The 24,733-nt window shown below is 44.0% G+C and overlaps 1 protein-coding gene across 1 annotated transcript in view; it reads left to right on the top strand.

Annotated features, from left to right (window-relative positions):
* The first annotated feature begins 1,840 nt into the window (after positions 1-1,840).
* Positions 1,841-24,733, top strand: part of LOC138453489 (desmin-like) — a 113,102-nt gene continuing 90,209 nt past the window's right edge. Inside the window, exon 1 of the mRNA XM_069606394.1 lies at positions 1,841-2,128. Coding sequence (XP_069462495.1) covers positions 1,914-2,128 — 215 coding nt within the window. The 5' untranslated portion in view covers positions 1,841-1,913. The remainder of the gene's footprint in view (positions 2,129-24,733) is intronic.

The following is a 24,733-nucleotide window of genomic DNA, read 5'->3' as shown; positions in this document are numbered from 1 at the left end:
AGTTAGGCCGCCCCTCTGCAAGAAAGAACACAGCGTGATAACCTGTACTGCAGCCACATGTTTAAGCTCACTGTACCTTTCACAAAGCAGGAATAACCATTTGCATATTAGTCTTTGTCCCGCCCACTTGAGCATCCAGCACCGAAATGCTATGGCAATCCTCCTTTGAACAAGAGTACCAACAGCAACCTCAGACACGTGTTTTGGCCTAGTCAGGCCTCATCAGTGACCAACCCCAAGTTCCTTTTACATACAAAAAGAGTTCAGGGCGCCCCTCTGCAAGAAAGAACACGGCATGATAACCTGCTCTGTGGGAATGTGCACACTCAAAAGTCTGCAGCCACATGTTTTAGCTCACTGTACCTTTCACAAAGGAGGAATTCCATTTGCATATCAGTCTTTGTCCCGCCCACTTGAGGTTTCCAGCAGCAAAATGCTATTGCAATCCTCCTTTGAACAAGAGTACCATCAGCAACCCGAGACACGGGTTTCGGCCTAGTCGGGCCTCATCAGTGAGGTGGAGCTGTGCCTCTCTGAGCACAGTGAGCAAGGGGTCAACGTCTGGACATAGCTCTCAACTTACCCGCTTTTGGCGGGTGCACCCATCAAAAGCATCCAGACACCCTCCGACCCACTCATCTGTTTCACCCGCCTTGGAGCCACAGACTCTGGTGCATACCTCACACAGGCTCAGTCTTACTAATTGAGTCAGTGCAGCGGGCTGTGGGTACAGAAGAGAGCCAAACGGACATGTAGGGAACAGCCATGGAGACTCAAGTCTACCGAGTCAGCAGTGGTAAGTGTCCACTTTCTATGTTGTGTTTATTTAGCCTCATGTGAGACACTTATGTTTTAGTTTATAAATATAATACGAGATTAATTTGTAACAAAAACGTCACCCTCCTTACAATCAGCTGTCTCACTTGCCGAGGCCCCTATACGCCCATTCACTTCAATGGGCTCTCACCCCAACCCAAAAACAATCAGGTGTTTTCACCCACTTGGTGTCAAAAAAGGTTGAGAGCAATGTCTGGATAACCCTAGGTAACTTAGGGTGACCTACCCAGGTTCCTTTTACATACAAAAAGAGGTCAGGGCAGGTTATCATGCTGTGTTCTTTCTTGCAGAGGGGCGCCCTGACCTCTTTTTGTAAGTAAATTTATGGATCAGTGACCACAGTATGCCTTTAAAATCATAAATGGCTATTCAAAGTTAATTATGATTAGCACAACTCAATTACTCATCGGGTAGATACTTGAACTATTTGAAATCCTTGCAGCCTTTGTGTGTAAGCAGTGTAAATATGATATTAAGATTTCACTAGGTGAACTTGGCACATTGTCAAAGCCACAAAGGCCTTTCATTCCTCAACACCTTTACTGCGGATTTGCCTTCTCTTCCTTGAAGATTATTGCGTCTGATCATCCACGCAGCATGTTGCTGCGCAGGTTTAAAAGGCCTCAGACCGCACTGTTAAAGCCCATCAAACAAAGATCCACTTAGCCCAGTGTCTGATGTTCCACTCGGTGAATATTAAAAATGCGCAACTGTCAGTCTCATAGCATCACACGTTATCATAAGCGGCCACATATGCAGCCGCTTCATTTTTCCCATTATTCTCAGCTTTGAATGTCTGAAGCATTAGATCAGCCTGAGTGCTCTCCAAGCAGAGGCAGGGCGCTGCTAATTCGGGAATGTGGTCTCTCAATGCGATTTTGACACTGGGGAGTGAAGGGTGGTTCTCTCGCAGCTTGTACGGTGCTAGGACATTCCTCAGACGTGGCCTGACCAGGCGAGGTATTATGGCCCGGTATAAAAGCAACATCGGGTCGGAGGTTCAGAACTAAACACAGTTCACGGGAAACAAGAGGCTCAGGTTGAAGAGGGCAATAAACGAAATCTAGCCCGTCAGTATGAGCCGCAGCCCAGACAGAATGTCCTCCTACCGCCGGCACTTCGAGGACTTCAGCAGCTCGTCTGTGGTGCGGCTACGGGTCTGTAGTCCATCCCCGCCCCGCAGGCCGCGCTCAGCCAGCGCAGGCCGAAGCAGCAGAGTGCAGACTCTCATCTCCGCGCCCAGGGCGGGAAGGAGGAACACGGCGGCCAGTCGCAGGCCCTTCAGTACCAGGTAATGAGAGGCGCAGGAAAAACCATGGGTAAAAGGGGAGACTTTAAAAAAGGGCGCGCTAGAGAGAGTGAATCTACCACCCGCGCACTCTTCAGAGCTTAGAGGAAGATGATAGCAGAGATTTTTTCAGCCCGGGTTTCTGCTGGTCAGTCACTCACATTTCACACGTCCCACACGACATCACTTCGGAGACACTCCCTTGTCTCTGCACAAATAAATATGGCCCAGACCAACCAGAAAAAAATCGGCGCCTGACTGCTTGGCTGCTAGGAGCGTGTCTCACAGATGACTGAACGTCAATGCGCAGGTGCATTTCTGTTACTTGCTGGGGACCGTTTTAGGGCGGATGTGCCCTTTCTAAAGCGAAATGGCAGAAACGGCGCCATGGAGATTGAGCCATAAACCATGGGCCCTGTAAGGGAACTTTGCACCAGTGCCCGTGTAATGAGCTCTACGACTAAACTTGTCCTATTACCAAAAGCATAGGGTGGTATTACATAAATATTGCACTGGTTCAAGTATAATTAGCACTAGGGCAAAACATTCCCTAGTGCAAAAAAACTATATTCTTTCAATGTATTTGTACATTGAGACAACAGACTGGGGCAAGGGCCTACGCTGCCCTGATGCAAACATGCATTTATAGAATTGGCCTGATTCACAAAGCGGTTTTCAATGAGTGCATTCTAATGACAAACGCTTTGTGAATGTTTTTTTTTGCAGAAGGGAGAGTTCTACCCTAGTGCTATTGAACTTGCATCGGTGCAACATTTCTGGAATACTGCATATCTTTCTAGTCGCCTCAAAGTCAGAAATCCTTGCAAGCGCTGTTCTTGGCTCGTTGATCTGATTAAAATAATACAGCTCTCAACGAGGCGGTGCGTAGCATTACAGAAATATTGCAGCGGTGCAATCCAATTAAACTGTTCTTTCAATGCATTTGTGCACCAGGGAAATGTTTTCCCTAGTTCTAGTCCTTTGCTCTCTGGAAAACATGTTTCGAAAGGACATGTTTTTTGCACTACAACAATTCTTTTCCTAGTGCTAAATGCACTTACATCTGAGCAAATACTACCTCTAATCCGTTTACTAATGTCGGGCCCTAGTAATAGATTAATGTAGTGAGTAGAAGGATGGATGCTCACATTGTTAATTCACAGAAGCGTTTTTATAATAAAAGCCCACTGGAAAATAATCTGTGAATAAGGCCCTAGTGAACACTGAGAAATTCTTATATAGTTATATAATGAAATAGATCACATCTATTTACATGAGAATAATTAATGAGGGGCATTATCTAGTGGAATGCTGAAATAGCTTGGTTAATGTATTTTTGTGAAGTATGATTTCTATCAATTGACTAATCAAGTACTTTAGTTCTATTTTTGGTCGTATGAACTGCAGACACGATTATATATTTTCCTTTTTATAATTGGGGTTCTGATAAGGTAAATGTATGTCTGTTTTTTTTAAACTAAAAACGAGAAATAGAAAAATTGAATAAACCTTCGAAACATAATACTAACAATGCTGATGCTTTCTACATACGATTAAATGGTTTTCACATAAGGGTACCAATCTTCACAAATAAATGACAAGAGACCATTGAATAACATTTTATAAATATTTGGAGCCAGGACAATATTAAACAATTCTTTTTTTTCACTAATTTTGGCATTTATGACACAAAGGGCCTTATTCACAGAGTGTTTTCTAATGGGATTGTGCCATTATAAAATGCTTCTGTGAATCAAGCCCAAAAAGTGAAGTAAAAATCGTTCCTTTCTGTTTTTAAAGATGTAAATAATAGTACTGGAGCCTTTTCTACTGGTCTCATTTAGTAAGTGGCACACTTGGTAAAGAATAATTTTTCAATACTTGACCCAGAATAATGGGAGGGAATGTGGGAGGGTCGTAAACACATAGAATTCTCATTAAATGGATTTCTTGCCCTCCAATAAACTAAACAGTGTGGACAAGAGCCTGCAAAATAATGCACCGGATAAGACTGACCCAAACTGGTATTATATCTCAGGGAATTAAGTGCACACTTCAGAGGTGTATGTGCATCCTGTAGTCACATGGTCAAATCCTAGCAGAACTACTTAGGCCTTCCTCCATCCCAGGTCGATAAATTGAGTCCTGTTAAATTGGATCATAATAATGCCAATTATTAAAGTTCTTAGAAGTGGAATGAATCCAGCATAAAAAACTGTATAGAAATGTGTTATTGTGGACACAACCCTATGGCAATGATACATGTGAAATGAAGAAAAAACTACTTCAACCTAGTATTTAGCACATTAATATTTTTCGTTTATTTCTTTATTTAAAGATCGACTAAATGGTATGTGAAGACATACTTTGCTTGAACATTTTAATGCAAAAACAGAGTGACTAAAGCATTCAGACATTTGAATGCACTACTGGCGCATTACAAATCTCACATTACAAAACTCTTTGCATTCAGTACATCCAATAACCCTCCAGATAAGAAAGACAGTCCTTGAAGCATGGTGGAGAGTGTCCAGAAAAGCATTTCTGTAATGACAGACATCGCTGTATCATTTCATCAAAGAATTCGGTAAAAGGTTATGCCGGATATACATATATGCCAATATTTTCTAGCACCTGGGAGGGAGATTCTCTCAGAGATATCGAGAGAATTGTATTTCCCGATTCAATTGTATTAGGGTTAGAATTATTTTAGGTGGGAGTCAGTAAAAAATAGCAATGTTTTTATTAGCAAAGTCGTGAGTCTCCCGCCTGAATTGGGAGGGGCGACATGTATGGATATATCTTGACCATCATGGTAGATTATGTTATACCATCAGAACATTTACATCCTTGCATCATTTATGGATATCCCTTACAGAGTCTTCTAGGACTCACTTTTCTTGGTTACGCCAATCCTGTCTTCTACAATAGTGCTACATGCTGAATGGCTACGAACTATGGTGGAAAATGCAATAAGGAGCTTAAAACGACTGGCATTTACCCTTTGGTCTAACATGCCAGTGTTCCTCCTTTGTTTCTCTCTATTTTAATTCATACGTTCTAACATTAATGGTTTACATATTCTATTAGCATTAAGTCCCTCAGGGCCCATCCCCTGTGTACAGTGCCCGGTTGCTTATCAGCTAGGTGTGTGCTTTGTAAATCCCATAGACATACACAAGGCACTGCATTGGGGGCTTTGCTTGTCAGTATGTCCTTCAGTGGCAGAGCACGATAACATAGTAGACATTTAAGGCAAGATTTTCAGGTACGCCAACAATTTAAATGTTATGGTAAGTCAAAAGAATTATAATGTATGCTCCATTTTTTTCATGCAGTAAATAAGAAGAAACCTTGGTGAAACTAAACTCACCATCGCACACATAAGTCCATCAAGGGATTTTCTCTCAAAATTAATGCATGGGCAGAAGGGGAGATTATTCAGATTTAGGCTGATGACAAACAAGTACTTTCTTCACTATTGTACATGTCTCTGTGGATTCAGCGCCTGGGACAGATTTGAATGTAACCTGCTGGTCATAAATTTGAATCCTGGCAAAGCTGACCTAGCCCTTCATCCTTCTTGAGGATCATAATCCGAGGACCGCAGAGCTGGGCATTAAGTATTGTTAATATTTAAAGTGCCATGGGACATTTCATGTTATGATGTGCACTACGCAAAAGTCAATACGAGTTTATAATCCAAGACTGTACCACTTTAATCGTGCCAAAAATAGACACACATTAAACAAATGACATCTCGTTGGAGCTGGCACACACAGGGAGATGGGACCCTGGTTGTGTGATCCCCAGCAAGTTACTCAGTTTCCCTATGAGCCAGTTCCATTATCGAGCAGATGAATGTAATAAGTCTTATTTGGCATTCAGAGCCTGATTTACAAGATTTTTTTTCAATTATATTGTCCATTGTATAAAGCTTTTGTAAATCATCCCTCAATGTGCTAAATGTAAGAGCACTTTGAAGTGTAAGTGCCCTATACAACTTTCTGGATGTACCCCGAATCATGAGCCGATGATCATGGCTGAAACAGAACAATCAAGAATGTTTAGCAAGATGTGCTCTGCCGCTGGTCAGTGTACACATACACAATACACCATTAACACCTTCTTGTCTAGTTTCCTCACTCTGGACATTCCTATAATTATCTCCAAGCCTAGAATCTATTCCCGGTAACTTTATAGAAAGGTCGGTCTCGGTTTTATTCCTCGTCTGATTTCCAGTGCGGATTTTTTTCGTTAATCATACAAATGCTAAATAATAAATGGTTAAACCTTTATATACAGACAGTCGTACCATTATTGTTTTACAGTAAATGTTTAAAAACTACGATGGCACGATTTTCTTACCTTTCAATGCGTTCCTTTACATTAAATACCTCTCAACAAGCCATTTGTAAGAAACGTCGGTTTGACACAGTTGAAGGTCATTGTAAAGTGAATTTAAAAATCTGGAACAATACAACTGTTTTTGTGGTTATCAAAGACAACAGGCAAAGAGAAAATAATACAAGGATTCGACTATGAAATTGGTAACAGTTAAACTAATATCCCATTTCACTTAAAATGCATGATTTAAACAAAAAAATAAGACATTTACATCGCCCAAAAATTGTCATAAGTCGTGTAAATGACAAATAGGGCAAAGTCACTGCAGCAAAGACAATCTTCCGAGGAACGGGAAGTCGCAATCATTGCAGGCCGCTACCCCGGAAGCAAGCGCGTGCCTGTTTTAACTACACTAGAAAGGGATTTTAAACCTCATTAAGCAGATGCCACGGGCACATTTTAGCAGGCCAGTTTGTTTGTTTTCAGAATGTGAACGGGTGAAGGTGGTGCTTAGGGATGTAATTAATATATCTTGCCAAGGAGTTCACAGTTGGTTTGCTGCTCGGATTTATTTTCCAGAGGGGGGCACGGCCGTCACTCGCGGCTTTGTTTCTGGGAGGGAGCATTCTACTGCACACATTAGATTGGAGTGAGAGCAAAGGGCGCGCAGGGAAGTCGCGCCCAGGGGCATGGAGCAGCTCATGCCTAATGGAAAGAGTGCACGAGGCCCTGGGACTGGGTACCAACTAAAGTAGTGGGCGAAGGCCTAGCCCTTCTCCGGGCGAGAGGTGGTTGCAGGCTCATTGAACAGTTTTCTAAGGCGGAAAGCACGGAGTGATGAGCAAATTCCCATCAGTAATGCTTCACGGTGATTTAGTTAGTCTGCATTAATTCCATTGTTGCACCCACCCTTCAAAATAACCACTTGCCGACTAAAGTCACGTGTGTATAGATTGTGTGAACATGAGGGGATTCGTTTTTTTTGTTACTTTTTCGATGTATAGGAGCAGTTCCTGTTTGAAATATTTGTGTTATGGCCGCTCTATCCGGAAAATCTAATGCTTGCTTTGGTGCTTAATGCATTCGTTAGTTGACTCTTATGCATTAATGTTGGTTTACACTGATGGTTCAGCAATCAAACAAAACTCAATGTTGGTATTAACAGCATTACAAATCTGTGACACTGGCAGCGAGTGCTATGTAAAAGCAAATTATATAACCTTATAGATTGAGGGAGGGATCATTATCGCAGAATAATGACCCACCACCACCAAGTTATTGCCTGAGGGGAAGCTGAGGGTCATACATTGGAGATGGGTCACTATCCCAAGTGATTGTGATAATAACCCCTTCCTGCCCTCTTGCCACCTGCCCCCAGGGGTTTATTATTGTTAGTTATTATTAGTTGCTGGTTGTCTTAGGCATCTTACCAGGTAAACAAGTCTGAAAATAATGATGACTTTGGACTATTACTCGTTATAAACTTACATCACAATAAATGTCAAGTCATAGGCATGATCATTTGGGGTAAGGAGGGGCTTCGGGGAGCATGCGTTGCTACCCATGGATATCTTTTTTGGGGGGAGGGGAGGTTGCAGCAGGAGGGGTTGTGGTGATCTTGTGGAAGGGGCACCGACAAAGCAAGAATATTGGGGAATAGGGTCTTATCGGGTCAAGAAGTTGTTGGGTTTGGGTTGAACAGCAACAAAGTAATATGGTCTTTGTTGTATCTTTTGGGAGGTTTGTGTGTCTAAATTGGAATGTTGGGTGGGTGACAGTTAAGCGTGGCAAACACAGGTTAATAAAGAAGTTTATATTATTGGGGAACTGGGATTTCAAGGGATGCAAAGAATGTCATTTAACTGGGTAATGCTTACTAGGGCGAAGGGAAGGTGAATGGGTGGGTAAGAGCATTGTAGAGGAGTCTTAAAGGGAGGGTATAGTAGAGACAACGGAAGAGGTGGGCAGAAGACCACCCAGTGTTGCCATGAGGGTAGGAGAGGGGATGGGATAAAGGGGCTAGGTTGTGAAGGGGAGTTTTTGGTATGGTGGGGGAATTGGGATAAATATACAACAAAAAAAAAAGGAGCAAAAGGGTGTCCAACAGGGCAGCGTGTGGAAGAGGATATGCTAGCCCGTGGCAAAGAGGTGATAATGCAAGGAAGTGTTGTAAAGGGTATGATGGTGACACACAGGAAGGGGAAGGTAAGTTGGGGACACGTGGGGGTAGAGTCCCTCCCTACTCTATTTATAGGGTTGCCGGCGAAGGTTCAGGAACATTTGTCGGTTAACGCCATTCTGTGTTGCCTGCTCACCCACCCAGTTAACTTTGGCTTTAAGGTCGTCTTTATCTCGGCTGCTGTGCTAGGCACGGGCGGGGAGTAATAGGGAGAGACAGTGTTTTTTTGTGGCAGGTAAGGGCGACAAGGGGTACCGGGGTTTTGTACGGCAGTGTTTCTTTGTTGCTGATGTGGCAGGTCAGCCTGGCTTTCATTAAAGAGGGGAGTGGTGGTGAGTTGTGGGGTCTGAGGATATTGGGGAGAGTGAGGATATTGGAGTGATAGCCGGAGACAAGGTCGGTTAACTGATGGTTGGTTGAAGCTGAAAAATTATTATCGCGGTAAGGAGGGTGGTTAGTACTGTTTGGACGGACAGGCTAGCCCAGGGTTACACGAGAGGGCAAGAGGTAGGGAAGAAAGATAGGTAGTGGCTTGGGGATAGGACACGGATACGGTTTGGAAAGATGTTGGGGAGTTGAAGGGTGTCAGAATATTTGAAGGGAGGAAATGGGGCCGGAAGTGGGTTTACCTACATGTTTAATGTTTTGTTTAGTCTGTAAGGCCGAGGAGCCAGGGTAGCGTAGTTTGTAAGCCGTGGTCTGTCACATTAAAGCAACCTTTTCCACTAATTGCGAGTATGGGTATTTTGTGCAGTTTAGCCCAATGGCCTTGCTGATGTTCATTTTAAGCTTTTACTTAAATTTAAGAGTTCAGGCTTTTTATGATTTTAAACCTTTTACATCAAGCAATAATTGCCCTAAATTATATGATGGTTATACAAAATAAGAAAATGCACTCTCCTGTTTGAGTATAACTAAAAATCTGCCCATATATGGAAGAAAAGTCTCATAAATCATATGGTCAAAATGAGTACAAACCAATAAAGCACTAAGGTGTAGCGCGGAAGTAAGACACTGTACAGCAACACAGGCTCGAATCCTGGTCCCTCGCTTTTAGGGACTGGACTCCAGTATCAAGCGTATAACAAAAGATGAATTAATTGATTAATAGAATGAGTTATGCTACTCCGTTCTATGACAATTCAGTGCACAAATAGACAATTCTTAGTGGTAATAGTAAGGTTTGAGGAACCTGCATGCTTCCTTGTCATTTGTCATTGTTAATCCTTATATGCATTTAGTGGAATTGTGTTTTTCTGAGTTCTGTTTCCCCCAAATCATCAAGGAAAAATCATCAAACAGATTGCATTGCACACATTGTTTTGTCCAGGAGCATAGCTCAGTTACTTAAGCGCTTGCCCCTGTCTAAGAGGTCGATACATTGAGCGCCATTCATTTGGATAAAAACAACAATAAATACAACGCAGTGGAGGAACTTTGCTGAAACTGTTCAGGGGGCATGGTATCTAAATCAAATGGGCCAAATGAGGGGGACAAAATGGTGTGCCACAAACGTTGGGGGGACATACACCCCTGTCCCATTCTAAAATTACACCCATTATACACACCTAGAAGAGGGAGGAATCCGTTAGAAACTTGTATTTAAAACATGAATAGTATTAGTTTCTCTGCCAATTGGTAATATCATAAGAAATGAAAAAAACAAAATGATTAATTCCTTTTAAAAAAAAACATTTTGGTCTCTTAAGGCTGTACATTTTTCTAGCCTTCAGAACAAACAAGCTCACCCCAATTTTGGAAAAAAATGATTTACTATAGTATTCTGTCACACATTTAAAAAAATGGTTGCAGCTGCACAAAGGTGTGCATTGAAACGTTGAAGAGAAACGGGAAAGGGCTGTGACTACGAATGTTCCTGTTAAATATGTGTACTCTGGGATTAATACATTGTACGAGTACAAAGACCTCGGTTGCCTACACACTACTGCCCCAGAGTGAAAAAGGGGGATGCCAATGCTGCGTCTGGGCTTAGCTTTCAGCTACTGATTCCTCTGGGGTTTGGAAGGAGGGATGTATCAATGGCGAGGTGAGCTATCATGGGGTTAAGAGCATCATTTCAAGATAGCATTTCTTTCCAAACTGTTTCGCCCTATCTGTGTGACTGATAGATAGGCGACTGTGTAATCTTTAGAATACACCGACCCGCAATACACACAAAGAAAGCTCTGCCTGTCTGGCCCTCTCCACAGGCATCATACATTAAACACAAAAAAAGAAGGGCAATGTAACTAGGTAGAGAGGAGCATCCAGCCCCCAGAGCGTGTGCCAGCTTAATCAGAGGAAACAGACAAACAGTATTAGTTCAGATGCATTATACCCAAGGCAGGGCGAGGGGCTACATTTGTTCGTTATGAAGAGAAACTGTTGTTTCATCAAAGTAAATTACATCGTGGTAATTTACTTTACCGAAATTACCACGTGATGGTAAACAAATAGTATGTATATGTTTAGGGGTAGGTGACATGAGGGGATTGGAAGGGTGGAGGTGGGGTGGTTCGGGGATGGTTAAGGGAGGTGGTTAAAGAAAAAACAACAGCCAAACAATGCCACAGGGTAATTTCAGCTAATTAAATTACCACAATGTAATTTACTTCAATGAATCAACCTAGAACCGAGTAAGAGGGACACCGTGGTAATTGCTATCCATGTCAGACATGTTATTTCATTGAAATCATAAAAAATGTCATCCCGGGCAATATCACCCACACAATCCTGCTTCATAAGTATTTCGCCAATATTCTTCATTAGTAACTGTAAGGGATGTTAATGCTTAACACGAAAAAACATAGCACCTGATAAACAAAACATTTTTAAATGGGATTTTCTCAATGAAAAACGCTCTTGTGAATTAGGCTCATAAATGTGTCTAACTCACAAAAAATGACAGACCACACGTGTGATTTACACTACCGGTGGTGACTGTTTTCTGTAAGCTATCATGCAGACCTCACGTGTGATTTACAGTACCGGTGGTGACTGTTTTCTGTAAGCTATCATGCAGACCTCACGTGTGATTTACACTACCGGTGGTGCCTGTTTTCTGTAAGCTATCATGCAGACCTCACGTGTGATTTACACTACCGGTGGTGACTGTTTTCTGTAAGCTATCATGCAGACCTCACGTGTGATTTACAGTACCGGTGGTGACTGTTTTCTGTAAGCTATCATGCAGACCTCACGTGTGATTTACACTACCGGTGGTGACTGTTTTCTGTAAGCTATCATGCAATACATTTTGGTGTTTTTCGAAAGCACAGATGCACATCACCATGGCCATATAATTGTGTCCAGCTCAAGCCACATCTTTGATGATAAAAACATACAAAAGTGTCTCACCTTGGCTTAAAATGAGGCTTGGGCAAATCATGCCTTCAAGGACATGTTATTTACGATTACAGCATACAGAGAGCACACCAGCACCAATGACACGAGGAGCCTCCAAGACATTTGCATCTAAAATATGTGCACCCTCTTTACCCAACCTACCCAATGGTGGCTCTTTGCTATTATTGACATTATCTGCTGATGCAGCTCATACTGTTTATTTGGAAAGCAACACATTGTAGGAGTTTCCATTTCTACTATGGAATTGTCTAGATTGCAGAGGTCCTCCAATTGCATGTTCTTACCCTCAATCTATGCACCGAGCTTTATTAGAATGCTATATTGCACAGACTCCCGGGCGCAGTCAGACACTTGATGCCAAGCTTCACGACTGACAGCCTTGGAAAGACATTCACATTCAATTACATTCAACAAGATAAGAACTCACAGAACAAGGCCAATGATGAAAAACAGGCTTTCCCCGCGCATTAAATGAATGCATGACATTATGGTGAAGTAAATACAATGCAGCAGAACAGCCCAGAAGGGAGAACAGTGTCTGGGGAAAACTAGGAGTCTCAAGAGTGACAAAGGTGTGCTTCAATCACAATGACAAAATAACATAGCTGTAGATCATATAACCATAAATACACGTATGAAGCACTGTGTAGATTGGATTAATGTCACCAGAACTACCCTAATGAGAATTCCTTGTAAGATGCCAACGGTGGTCGGTCAAAAGACCGAAAAAAAAATCTCGAAATACAATAATCTCGAATCCAAAATCCCGAAAAAAAAAAAGTCGAATTTTTTATTTATTTAATTATATGCTTTTTTGGGGTCAGGTAAGTAAAAAAAATGGGTTAAAATAAAAAAAAAATAGAAAAAAGGGGGGTTGGGGGGGGAACCCCCCCATTTCGAACAAAAAACGTCATTAAAAAAAAATTCGACTTTTTTTTTTCGAGATTTTGGATTCGAGATTATTGTATTCGGGATTTTTGTTTTCGGTTTTATTACTATAAACCGATGCCAACACAGAGGACATTGGGAGTTAACACTGAAATTGTGGGAAGCACGGTTTTATTCTACCAACAGCTGCTTGGTGTATATTAGTAACATCCATACTGATGTGTGTTCTGCAACAGGTGAAATATGGAGAAAGAACAAAAGGATTCACGTATGGAAAGGTGAACGCCCCTTTAGCTAACAGTTCAAAACAAAGAGAACGTGTTATTCCAGTTTTAAACTTTGTATCTTGTGTTTATTATACGTGTTTAACCTACATATGGCTATGTTTCTAGCTAGCTAGAAATCTGTGAAAACTCGCTACTTGATATTATTTTTTACTAAAGACTACTAAAAGGACTTGCCAGTATTCAGCTTCTTTTTTTTGTCAATAAATACTTTAGAGTTTGAGAATAAACTTTTCATGCCACGCAAACCCATATGATAAAGGTAAATCAGTGTCAAGCTCTTGTGAATTCCAATTAATATTGCCATCATGCATACATATTGATGTGCGTGTGTGTATGGTGTGACAAAGTGTCCATGTTGTCTTCCTCAACTCGACCTGGTAATGAGATCCTCAGGGCCCCAAAGAAGCGGCAATATGGAGAAAAGAAAGCTGTATAGGCCAAGACTCCTGAATCCATTTGGAACATCCTTTGTATACGAACGAGAGCTTTCATCCAAAATGTCCCTCTTCGTCAGAGGGATAACCTGGGCCGGATCTGGGAGAGTCACTGGCAGATTAGGGAAGGGGAGAAATATGGAGAGAGACTGGTTGGGTCTTAGAGGGCAATAAGGACACTTAGGAACATGCAATTAGCCCAAACCCATCGGACAGAATAAACCAGTGGTCTTCAAACTGTGGGACCAAAGGGGTGCCCGAAGGACATCTGGGGCATAGGGCGGGATGTGAGGCTCCTTAAAAAGGGATTACAGCGACTGTATTTACTAGAAAATATAAACAGTTATAGCTTGTGGGGGGCAGAAACAATATTTGTATTCAATGGGCGTGGAGCTCAGTCTGAGGTACCAGTGAAAAAACAACACCCCCTACTATCCCCTTCTTTCACAGAAGGAAAACCTGGAATTGATCTGAGACAAGCAATTGCACATTCTGGCATATGATAACTATGGGGAGGAACTGGGCACCCACCAGAGGTATTTCTGGCCACCCAGAGCAACAGTCAAAGGAACAAGTGGGCACCCCCTACCTTCTGGTGCCTGAAGTGACAAAGAGAAGGATAGGTGCTCCTTCGACAGAAAACCAATGCCCAGAGCAGACATTTCTCCCTTCCCATACTAAAGGAGGACATGTGGCTTCTCCACAGCTGCAGCCACTGACGAGAGAGGGATTTCAAGCCCTACCCAATGTTGACATCAATGGGAAATACAAACAATAAATGCATTTCTAGAATATGCTTTTCAGCTTCCCCATCCACCAGAAAGATGGCTCAACAATTACCTTGAACTTCTGGATGTAGGGAGGAGCAAAAACGAACCCCACATTGGAGGGGCCCTCGAGCCGGAAACGGGGAGAAAAGCCAGGAACGACATCCTCACCAGTAGCCAACCAACACTGAGAAAAGATTTAAAATAATAGAACTTGGCCTTTTTGAAGACTTCCTCCCAAGTGCACTGACTACAAAGAATTCCTATCACTAAGCCTTCTCAGACATACCAGGAGACCCATCCAGCCAGTAAGAAAGAATCTATTCAGCGTCAACCCGATATAGTGGCAAGAATGTACAGCCAAGTCTGAAATAAACATTATTTTCAAAGGTTTCGTGAAATTCCATCAAGGGCTGGGAACCAGGTTAGAAGAAGGGGTCCCAAAATGTGCCTTTCCCAAGCAAACTGGGTTTTTCTAAGTTTTTTAAAAGATCACCCAATAGGTTCCAAAATCCTGTTATGTATATTTTGAAGTATCATACCTATTCATTGACCAACAGTGATGCTTTCGAGGCTTTGGTTTGCCATTTTAGAAATGAGAAACATGATTGTCTAGTCAAAAGACAACCATTTTGATTGGTATGGACCAGGGAAACCTTTCTAAATGCCCGCTATTGTGGGCCATGGATTTTCGCAATGAGTGCTTGGAACCTGCCAGTGACAATCTGCAAAAAAAGAAATATTTTGCAGCTTGCAGCGTTTTGCAAGTTTTTCTCCTTTCTAGGCAGGGTGAGAGCAGCTCAGAAGGGTAGACTATGGCTTGTGACGAATTGAGGGAATTCTTCCCTTCTCCCCAAAGGGGAGCCCCTTCCCGTGAGGCTAGGTTGGTGAGCCTGCTCCACAATGTCCTCTCTAGTGGTAGAGGCAAGTGGGACCTCACCGGGAGAGACACTGCCTTAGGGGACAAGGACTCTGGTTCCCCTGAGGAACTCCCTACAGTGGCACACACGATGGCATACATGAGATTTTCTCAAATTTTAGAAACCTCTTTACCTGCAAACCTCGGACGAAGAAACTCTACAGAGATGTCATCATTTTGTTGAAAAGGACTATGTCCCTTTAAATACAAATAACCAAGCCTCTGAGACAAGTACGTCTTATTACGTAACCTTGATAAATAGAGAGAGAGAGAGGAAAGCAAACATCGGCACGGGAAGGCCTTCAGTGAGGTGACACCTGCAGGAAATCAGGAACCAGAGAGCCTGCAAGTTTCAAACCCGCTTCAGCATATCGGGTAGAATGCCAACGCTGCGGTGTGGCAATGATGAGAGAATCCAGCAGGGTGCGATCCCACAAACAGATGGTGGCGGGACCACAGTGAAACATCCGTGGTGGACCGAAGGTCCCAACAACTCCACTGTGTCCATTGTGAAGAGAAGCCTGAAGGCACCCGGTCCCACATTCAAAGACTGGAGCACCGAATGGGGACGAGTAACCAAGAGTAGAGGGGAGACCACAAGAAACCATATGCCAAAGAAGGAAAAACACCGGCGGTCGACAGCAGACAAGAACGATTCCCAGAAACCCGACTCCAGAAGACGTTCTCCTTTGAAGAAGAAGGTAACGGGAGTACGGGAGCTGCTGGTGGCTTCGAAGAGGGGATCATTTTATTGTAGATCCAACTCGTCTCAGTACTAATTTGGAAACACAGTTAATCTAGAAGCAAGTCAAGAGAACGAGTGAGTGCCTAAGAGGGGAAACTATTGAGAAGATCAATACTGAGAGAGAATTAGAAGATCTTGTGATTGTAATACCCTGGTAAAAAGGGAAAGAATCTAAAGTGAATGCAAAGTGTGACCACTTGAAAGTGCAAGATATTAAAAAGCTGATGGAAGAGAGAGAAAAGTCACTGAACATACTACCTTGGGAAAAGGTGCAAACATTGCAACATAACAAGGTTGGACAGGCCAAACTGAACTGAACCATAATAAAGGAAGGGGATAACAACCCCAATGCAGTAATATAACCAAGAGTATATTGTGAGCTACAGTCAAGAAAGTGAAATGTGTAATAAACCCACTAATGACATCCCAAAAGGCAGAGGAAAGTTCCCAACCCCATTGGGAGAATTAAAGAGACTGATCAAACGAGAAGACTTTTAAGAATCCTATACTAATTAGCAGACTGATATTAAAAGTATCCACAGGAGAAGGGAGTCATTCTCCAAGCCTAAATTATTTACACAGTGTTAGGGTCAGTTAGGGTAGTTTTGGATAGCATACTTCTTTATTTGGACTTCCACGACTGACGAGCACATTAGTTAGTAAATTTGTTAGAGAATTCCTATAGTGATAGGGAAAGTTAGGCCTAAACACATTCTTACTTTCATCAATCATCTTGACAGTGTCACCTGAGAGTCTGTGTCTTCCTTCTGACCCGCCACATGCCCCAAAAATGAAAAAAGACAATTCTTGCTGCAAGGCCTGTGCAACTGGTCAGTGGGTCCTGAGACAGTCCGTACGGTCTGTGCTGCGACCACAAGCTTTTGCCAGCAGAGACCCCAAACTTGGGACCAGGTCTGCAGGTCTTCTGGTGGCCCACGGGCATGCCATGGCCTCTGGGTATGGCTGCAGGCCATATCCAGTGGCCATAGTGAGTGGCTTGGGAGTGCCTGGGCATGCCCAAAGTCCATGCTCTGGGCAAAGTGACCACAGCCCAGTGTGAGCTAGAGGCTCTCTGGGCACGACCGAAGGCCATGCCCCTGGCAAAATGGCCACTGTGGACACATCAGGTGGCTTGGTGTTGCTCGGAGCATTATTAGAAGATATGCATTGGCAAATTGGCAGTTGGCAGTGGCTACATCAGGTGGCTTGGGGATGCTCGCAGCATGGATAACACCCATGCCCTGAGCTATGTGGTCAATGCACAGAGCATGGAAAAAGGCCATGTCCAGTGGGCACAATGGATGATAGGAAAGGCATTCCCCCCTGACAGTGGGCATGGTACCAGTGGGTGTTGAGTGAGCACACAAAGGGTTCTTAGAGGAGCCTGGGACATAGGAGAGAGCTTTTCTTGGGCACAGTGTCTACTGTGATTGACTGCAGGCCATGTCCAGTGAATGCAATGGGTTACCCGGAGGCTCTAGGGGCTTAATTGTCTAAATATGTTAAACAGTCCACCTTGGAATATTTGTGACACTTTTGTGATTTTCCATGCAGGGAAGCAAATTTATAGTGGAGGTCCGAAGGAATTACATGACACTTCAAAACAAATAATATACAGCCCTCTAACATTTTGTTGGAGTGGTGGAAAATATATAGGAGGTTTGTTGGTCCCAGAAAAGTATAGTAATTCAATTCTGGAAGTGTTGAAGTCAAAATCAGACGAGGCGTCTGCAGGTAGGGTCAGTGCTTCTGGGGTATGGCTTTAGGCCATACCTCAGAACAGTGCTTGCAGGACATGGCCACAGACAATGTCCAGCCTTCCCTGTAGGTGGTGTGATTCTATCCGTGGTATGGCTGAAGGCCCTGCCCAGTAGAGTCTACAGTTAGGGGAACAGTGCCTGAGGAGCGCACTGAATGTCTACTCACTGGAATTATGATCCCGGAGTTAGTGGTGGGTTAATGATTGCATAGCTATATTAACTTATTGTTTAATCATAATGATTATTAGATAAGTGGATTAACTATTGCATAGCTAGATCTATTTCTGCAGTTATAGATTCATCACAGTCCAACTTTACTAGGTTGATTTCACCTTTAGATTACTTGTTTCATAGCTATATTCATTTGTTATTTGTTGCATAGCTTGATTAATAGTTCCATAAGTAGATTTATCGCTGCATAGCTAGATCTGCTGCTGCATTGCTGGATTAATTTCTATCCAACTGTATTTTGCACTTTGGTTGCCTAGACTAATTGTTTCACCCCTAGATTAACTGTTGCCTATCTAGATCAATTTCTGCATAGCTCGATCAGTGGTCCAAGTGTAGTTTGCTTCTTGATTGCCTGTTTCACCTCTAGATTACGTCTTTGTTATAATTAAAATGCTTTGTAGCAAAACTAATTAAGGCATCAGTAGATTTTGTTTTTGCATAGGTAGATTTACGATCACATAGGTAGATTCATTATTGCATATCTATATTAATTTGTTGCATAGTCAAATACATTTTGCATAAGCAGATTGTTTAGTCGATACACAGCTGCATTGCCAGAACACTGGCAACACTGCCCTTTGCTCCCTGATTGCCTAGATTATTGTTTGACATCTAGGCTATTTGTTGCATAGTGTAAGGGTGCCGAAGAAGGATTCTGACACAAAGGGGACATGATTTTGGTTATAGACTTTTATTTTTAACTGAAAAGGGATCTGTACTATCCCTAACTTCTAAGAGCGGTTTCCCTGCCTCAAAACGAATACTAAAAGCGTCTGTCAGAACATCTGCAAAGTAAATCCCACCATTGTGTGTCAAAACCTACTTCTGTCCCTCACTCTACAACTAAAAAGGTAACTAACAAAAAGTTCCTTCTTTAAGGAGAATGCACCCCTTTTCCTGTTTCTCGAATGGTGTTCAACAAAATATTCCTTCAAAACAAATATGCCAGGGGGATTGACTCCCTTTCGCTGGTATGGTTTGGTACAATTCCCAACAAGGTCAGCGGGAATGACTCCCTTCCCCTGGCTTCTTCACCTCAACTCTCATTTCAGGACCAAGAGAATGCCTTCCTTCTCTTGGTCTGCTTTGGCACAGTTCAGCACGAGGCCAGGGAGAATGACTCCCATCCCCGGGCGTCTCCAGTTCAATTCTTGATTCAGGACCAAGAGAATGCCTCCGTTTTCTTGGTGATGTGATACAAAACTGGTGTCTCGCGAGTAGCGTTTACAATTATTCTATTTCTACAATGAATTGGCTATCTACTGAGGCTTACCAAGGGAACAATTGTTTTGTCTAGGCGAGTGAATAGATTGCAATAATTGTATTGATAAAATCTAGATAAGACACAAAAAACACATTTCATAGTAAACATGCAAAAAGAGCCACTTATGGTCAATTGTGCAAAGTCGCATAGATCAAACAGTGTGCAAAATTCAAGCAAAAAATGTGTAAACTCGCATCATTGTCCAGGTAATTCCAAATGCTGTTAATATGCCTGGAACACAGAAGACTAAATATTCAACCTTGCATAGATCTGTGATATTGGGCCTCATTACACGGATGGCGGTAAGGATTTACCGGTACCGGTAAAATACCGGTACCGGTAAATCCTTACCGCCTTACTACGAGGTCCCTTTGCGGGTTGGGGGATTTAACGCCTGCTTTTTGCAGGCGTTAAAAACCAACCCGCAAAGGGACCCAGGGAGCTAATTAGCGCCTTCCCCATTCCCATTATGCCCTATGGGGCAAAAATGGGAATGGGGAAGGGCAATGGTGGAAGGGGTAATTACCGCCCCGCCAACCTTGGAATGGGGCGGTAATTCCCCTTTCCGCCAAGGCGGTGCCGGTATTTTACAGGCATGAACCATAGCGCTAAATAGCGCCATGGTTCTCCGCCATCGGTGTAATGAGGCCCATTGTCATAATCACCATGTGCAAGAATCAAAAATGCAAAAGTGTATTTAAACATCAGAATCCATCACAGTGAACAGTGTTTTCCCTTCTCTTGGTATATTTTGGCACAGTTCAACACAATACCAGAGGAAATGCCCCCTTCCCTTGGTGTTCCCTTGGTGTCTCTATCACAACTTCTGATTTGGTACCAAGAGAATGACTCCCTTCTCCTGGTATAGCATGATACAGTTCCTTCTTACTGCTTACTGCTTTCCGCTTGATATTCACTCTGCCTCTGTGACTTGTTTTTAACAATGTCCCAAATCTTGTTTGGATCCCAGAACCTTCTCTTGAAACTAATGGACCTATCTCTGCCACTGTAATGAGTAAGACTTCATCTATGCTTTATTTTACTTCTGTTGGGGTCCCAGACCCTTCTTCTATGACCAGTGGTCTTCCCTTTTCCACTGGTATGAAGGACAGGGCCCAGACCCTTCCCTGGCGGCCAGTGGACTTCTCTTCTCCACTGTTGTGTCCCAGACCCATCCCTGGTGGCCAGTGGGCTTCTCATTCCCACTTTGGTAGTCGACAGGATCCCAGACCCTTCCCTGATGACCAGTTGGCTTCTCTTCCCCACTTTGGTAGTTAACAGGGTCCCAGACCCTTTCCTGGTGGCCAGTGGCTTCTCTTCCCCACTGTTGTGGTGGACAGGGTCCCAGACCCCTCCCTTGTGGCCAGTTGGCTTCTGTTCCCTGCTGGTACCAGGAGGAGGAGATTAGATGCACTCTTGACCCTCCAGGAGTCTGTCAGTGATATGCCATGTACGAAGCCAAGTAGGGATCACTTGTGCATCCCCTCTGGGTCTCCCGTACCACCCTTTACCTGCTTTCAGGCTTTGGTACATCACCAGGGCTTCCAGGGATGGCAGTCAGGCTTCTCGGCTGGCTTGACTTTCCCCGTCTGCCTCTGCGGCTCTGCAGCACCTCCAGCTTCTGGCCCGCCCGACTCCTCTTGCCCTTAGCATTGTGCACGTGCCTGCTCCTGTGACTGCCAGTGTCCTCCGTCCTTCTCCTGGGGTCTGCAGCCAGATTTTGGATTTCCGCGCCAAACGCTCTCTGCATCTGTTGCTTCTCCCAGCATACGCTGCAACTGAGCTTCGCGTTGGGGTTGACGACTTTACTAGTCCATTGACAGTTTTTATACAATGTAGCCTGTTCTTAAGGGGCGGGCTGTCACAGTCCCTTGCTACTTTTGACAGGTTGATCTCTATGCCTCCTTGTGACCACCTTGACTTAGTACCTGAATTGGGAGTAATATTTGTGCTTTCTGTGTTCTTCCTTGTCTTGGTGATTTTGAGGCCATTTGTTTCTTTTGCATCAGAGTAGTATATGGTTCTGCTTTCAACAGGAAGGTTGGAGATGGAAGGATTGGCTAGAGAATTTGGAGATGTTTTATTATTCTCTGGGCTAACCCCAAGATGGTCGTCCTTTTCCCAAGGAGGGAGTGTCTCCCCATGAGGTCCTCCCGCACCAAACCACCCCTATGGGGACTATTGGTTAGCAGCCTCACCACCCTAGCCTCATGAGAAGGGACTCCCCCTTGGGGAGAAGTGATGACACTTGTGAATCGTCACATACCCTTCCCCTAATGCTACTGGCTTTCCCATCTCCCTCTAAGGGAAATCGGGACACAAAATCAACATTTCCCTGTTATTTGCCATTTCTATGTCATACACGACAGCAGAAAGGCTGGAGATCAAGGAACCAGCGCATAATCCTAGGGTTTGTTTCTTTCCACAGACTGAGCCAAGTGAGTGGTGAGTGATCGGTTACCAATGTGAATTTTCTCCCTGACAGATATTATTTTAAATAATTCACTGCCCATTTGATTGCTAAGACCTCAAGTTCGATGGTGGCATAATTCTTTTCCCTTGGGAAGAGCTTCCTACTGATATATAAAACTGTATGCTCTATACCATTATATTCTTGGGATACAACTGAGCCTATCCCTACTTTGGAAGCATCTGTCTGGAGGATCAACTCTTTATTGAAATTGGGAACTTTCAGGACAGGCTCACTGCACAAGATGTGTTTCAATGTATTAAAGCTAGCCTGATCTTCTTTCTCGTACCACAGTGTTTGTGGCTCAGCATTTTCCAGCTTATCTGTGAGGCAAGATTTTATGGCCTAATAGTTGGGAATAAACCTCTGGTAATATCCGGTGGGCCCCAAAAAGGCCCTTAGGTCTCTTTTGGTCTTCAGGGGAGGTGTTTCCCGTACAGCTTTGACTTTTTCCAATTGGGGTTGGACTAGCCCATTGTCCACGAAAAAGCCTAAATACTTTACAGCCGACTGGTGTAAATGGCACTTTTTGTGATTGGCGGTAAAACTGGCTTGGCTCAGAGCACGGGTGATCTCATACAAGTGAAACATTTATTCCTCCCAGGTTTTATTGTGGATCATGATATCGTCCAGATACGCTCCACAGAAGTGGGAAAAGGGTTGCAGTATCCGGTCCATCAGCTGTTGAAAGGTTGCTGGGGCCCCATGAAGTCCAAAGGGAAGGACTTTGAACTGAAATGGTCATCTGGAGGTAGAGAATGCCGTCTTTTCTTTATCTGAGGGGTTTACTAGCACAAGCCAATAGCCGTTGGTTAGATCAGTCGTGGAGATGTAGACAGCCGAACCCAGTCAATCGATGAGGTTGTCAATCCGAGGCATTGGATAGCTGTGGAACTGGGACAGGACATTCAACTTCCGGATGTCTATGCAAAACCTCCACAATTGATCAGGTTAGGCCAGTGGTCTTCAAACTTTTTTGGCCTGGGCACGCCCTGGGCAAAGTTTGGGCAGGCCGGGCCACCCCAAAAGTGCCAGATGGACAGTATGTAGAAATCGCTATGAACCTCTGTGTGCAGTAACCGCACCCTACTCCCAGTACAGACCCTGGGCTCTCCCCACCCTACTCCCACCACTATCCCAGTGCTGCCGCCCATCCTGCTCCCACCACAGTCCCATAACACAAGCATACACACATCCATACACATTTAAATAAAAAATAAATCGCCATAAACGTACCTCGCGTGGTTGCTAAAATGCCCCGCTCCAGGTTGCTCTGCCCGTATGTGCGAGGAGGCGCAGGAGCACCCCTTTGCACATACATACATGCAGTGCCCCAGCCAGCATTTCCAATGAGCTATGCAAGGCTGGCAAAGCAAAACACCCCCAGCGTTGCATGGCTCAGTGATCATGTGCAGCTGGGGAAATGGACTGTCAAAGGCAAACAGAGTTTCCCTTTGACAGTTCAGCCAGCCCAGGAGCACTCCCTCAGCTGGAAAAAGCAGCTGATGGACTGCTCAGTGTTTCACTGGGCTGGCTCCTCGGCTCCTCCATAATGGGTGAGGTGGCCAGTGGGTGGATGCCCCCTCACCCATTATGGATGAGCCGGCAGGCTTGAACTGGCCTATAGGGCAATAGGGCGATGACCGTACCAAGAATGCTAAATGCTGTCGTAGGCCAGTAAAAAAGGCCCACTTTTTTGGCCAATGTGGGCCAGTTTGAGGAGTTACTTCACTATGCAGCTAGTAGTTTTGACCATTGTTGCTGAATAAATATTCTTTAAATATCACCATTTGTTTACATTTGAACAAAAAACAACCCCTTGGGTACTATTCAAACAGTCTGTGACTAAACACTGAATATCCATTTGGAACTGCTGGCTATTTTTTCATTGGTGCCTAAGACCGTTTTATGGCCCAGTCTGGCCATGTGAGCTGGCCCTTCCCATTTCCTCCAAACTAAAAAAAAAATGTTTTTTTTTTATTTTATTTTTTTTACACATTTCATGCTGGGCTCTGGCACCCCCCCATGGGATGCGGCCACGCCCCCCTGGGGCGGCACGCCCCAGAGTTTGAAGACCTCTGGGTCAGGCCCAAGAACTATTGGAGATGACCACAGACTCTGGGATGGTTCAATTAGGTCGGCTTCCAACATCTTCACCTCCAGGAGGACTATTTCTGTTCTTGCCTCTGGAATTCGATAAGGCCTCAGATTTATTACTTTTCCTGGTAGTGTTTAACACCTTCACTCACCTGGGTTCATTACTGAAGACATCTGGGAACTGCTCCATTAAATCCTGGATGTCTTGCTGTTGTCGCTTGGGGAGATCAAAGGGAGCCAAACTATGCTCGGCCTTCTCACCAGATAAGAAGTTAGCCATTACGACAGAGGAAGATTCTACCGGGTCTTCTTTACACTTGTATATGAGGTTGATGTGGTATATCTTAGATGTAAGCCTTCTGCACCAAGATGATTCCAATAGTAGTAGAATTACTGGAGCTGGAGGACCTGCTTGCATTGCCTCAACATCAACAACAACAACAGCTGCCGCCACAGAGGAGATGCAGGAGGACAAGGAGGGTGAGACAGGCCCAGCATGCCCCACCAGTGCAGTCATCGTTACCACGCCGGCAGCCCCCAATCCCTCGCATCAGAGCCACTCCCTTCAACCTAACCCCTGAGCAGATCCACACCCTGTACCGTCTGGACCGGGACACCATCACCACCATAGTGGACCTGATACACAACGACATAGTGAGCCTCATTGAAATACGCACCGCCACCCCCCCCCCCTACCGAAGGTACTGTCTGTGCTCCACTTCCTTGCCACAGGCACCTACCAGCACACAGTGGGGCACATGCATGGCATATCACAACCCTTATTTTCCCGGATCCTGAACCAAGTGCTGGATGCCCTCCTCAAGCACACAAGAGACTACATATCCCTACCACGG

Source organism: Ambystoma mexicanum, chromosome 4p (assembly GCF_040938575.1).
Source record: "Ambystoma mexicanum isolate Mex_15411 chromosome 4p, UKY_AmexF1_1, whole genome shotgun sequence".
In the NCBI taxonomy this organism is placed as follows: Eukaryota; Metazoa; Chordata; class Amphibia; order Caudata; family Ambystomatidae; genus Ambystoma; species Ambystoma mexicanum.
Note: the sequence above shows the minus strand (reverse complement) of the source record. Positions and strands in the feature narration are given on the sequence as shown.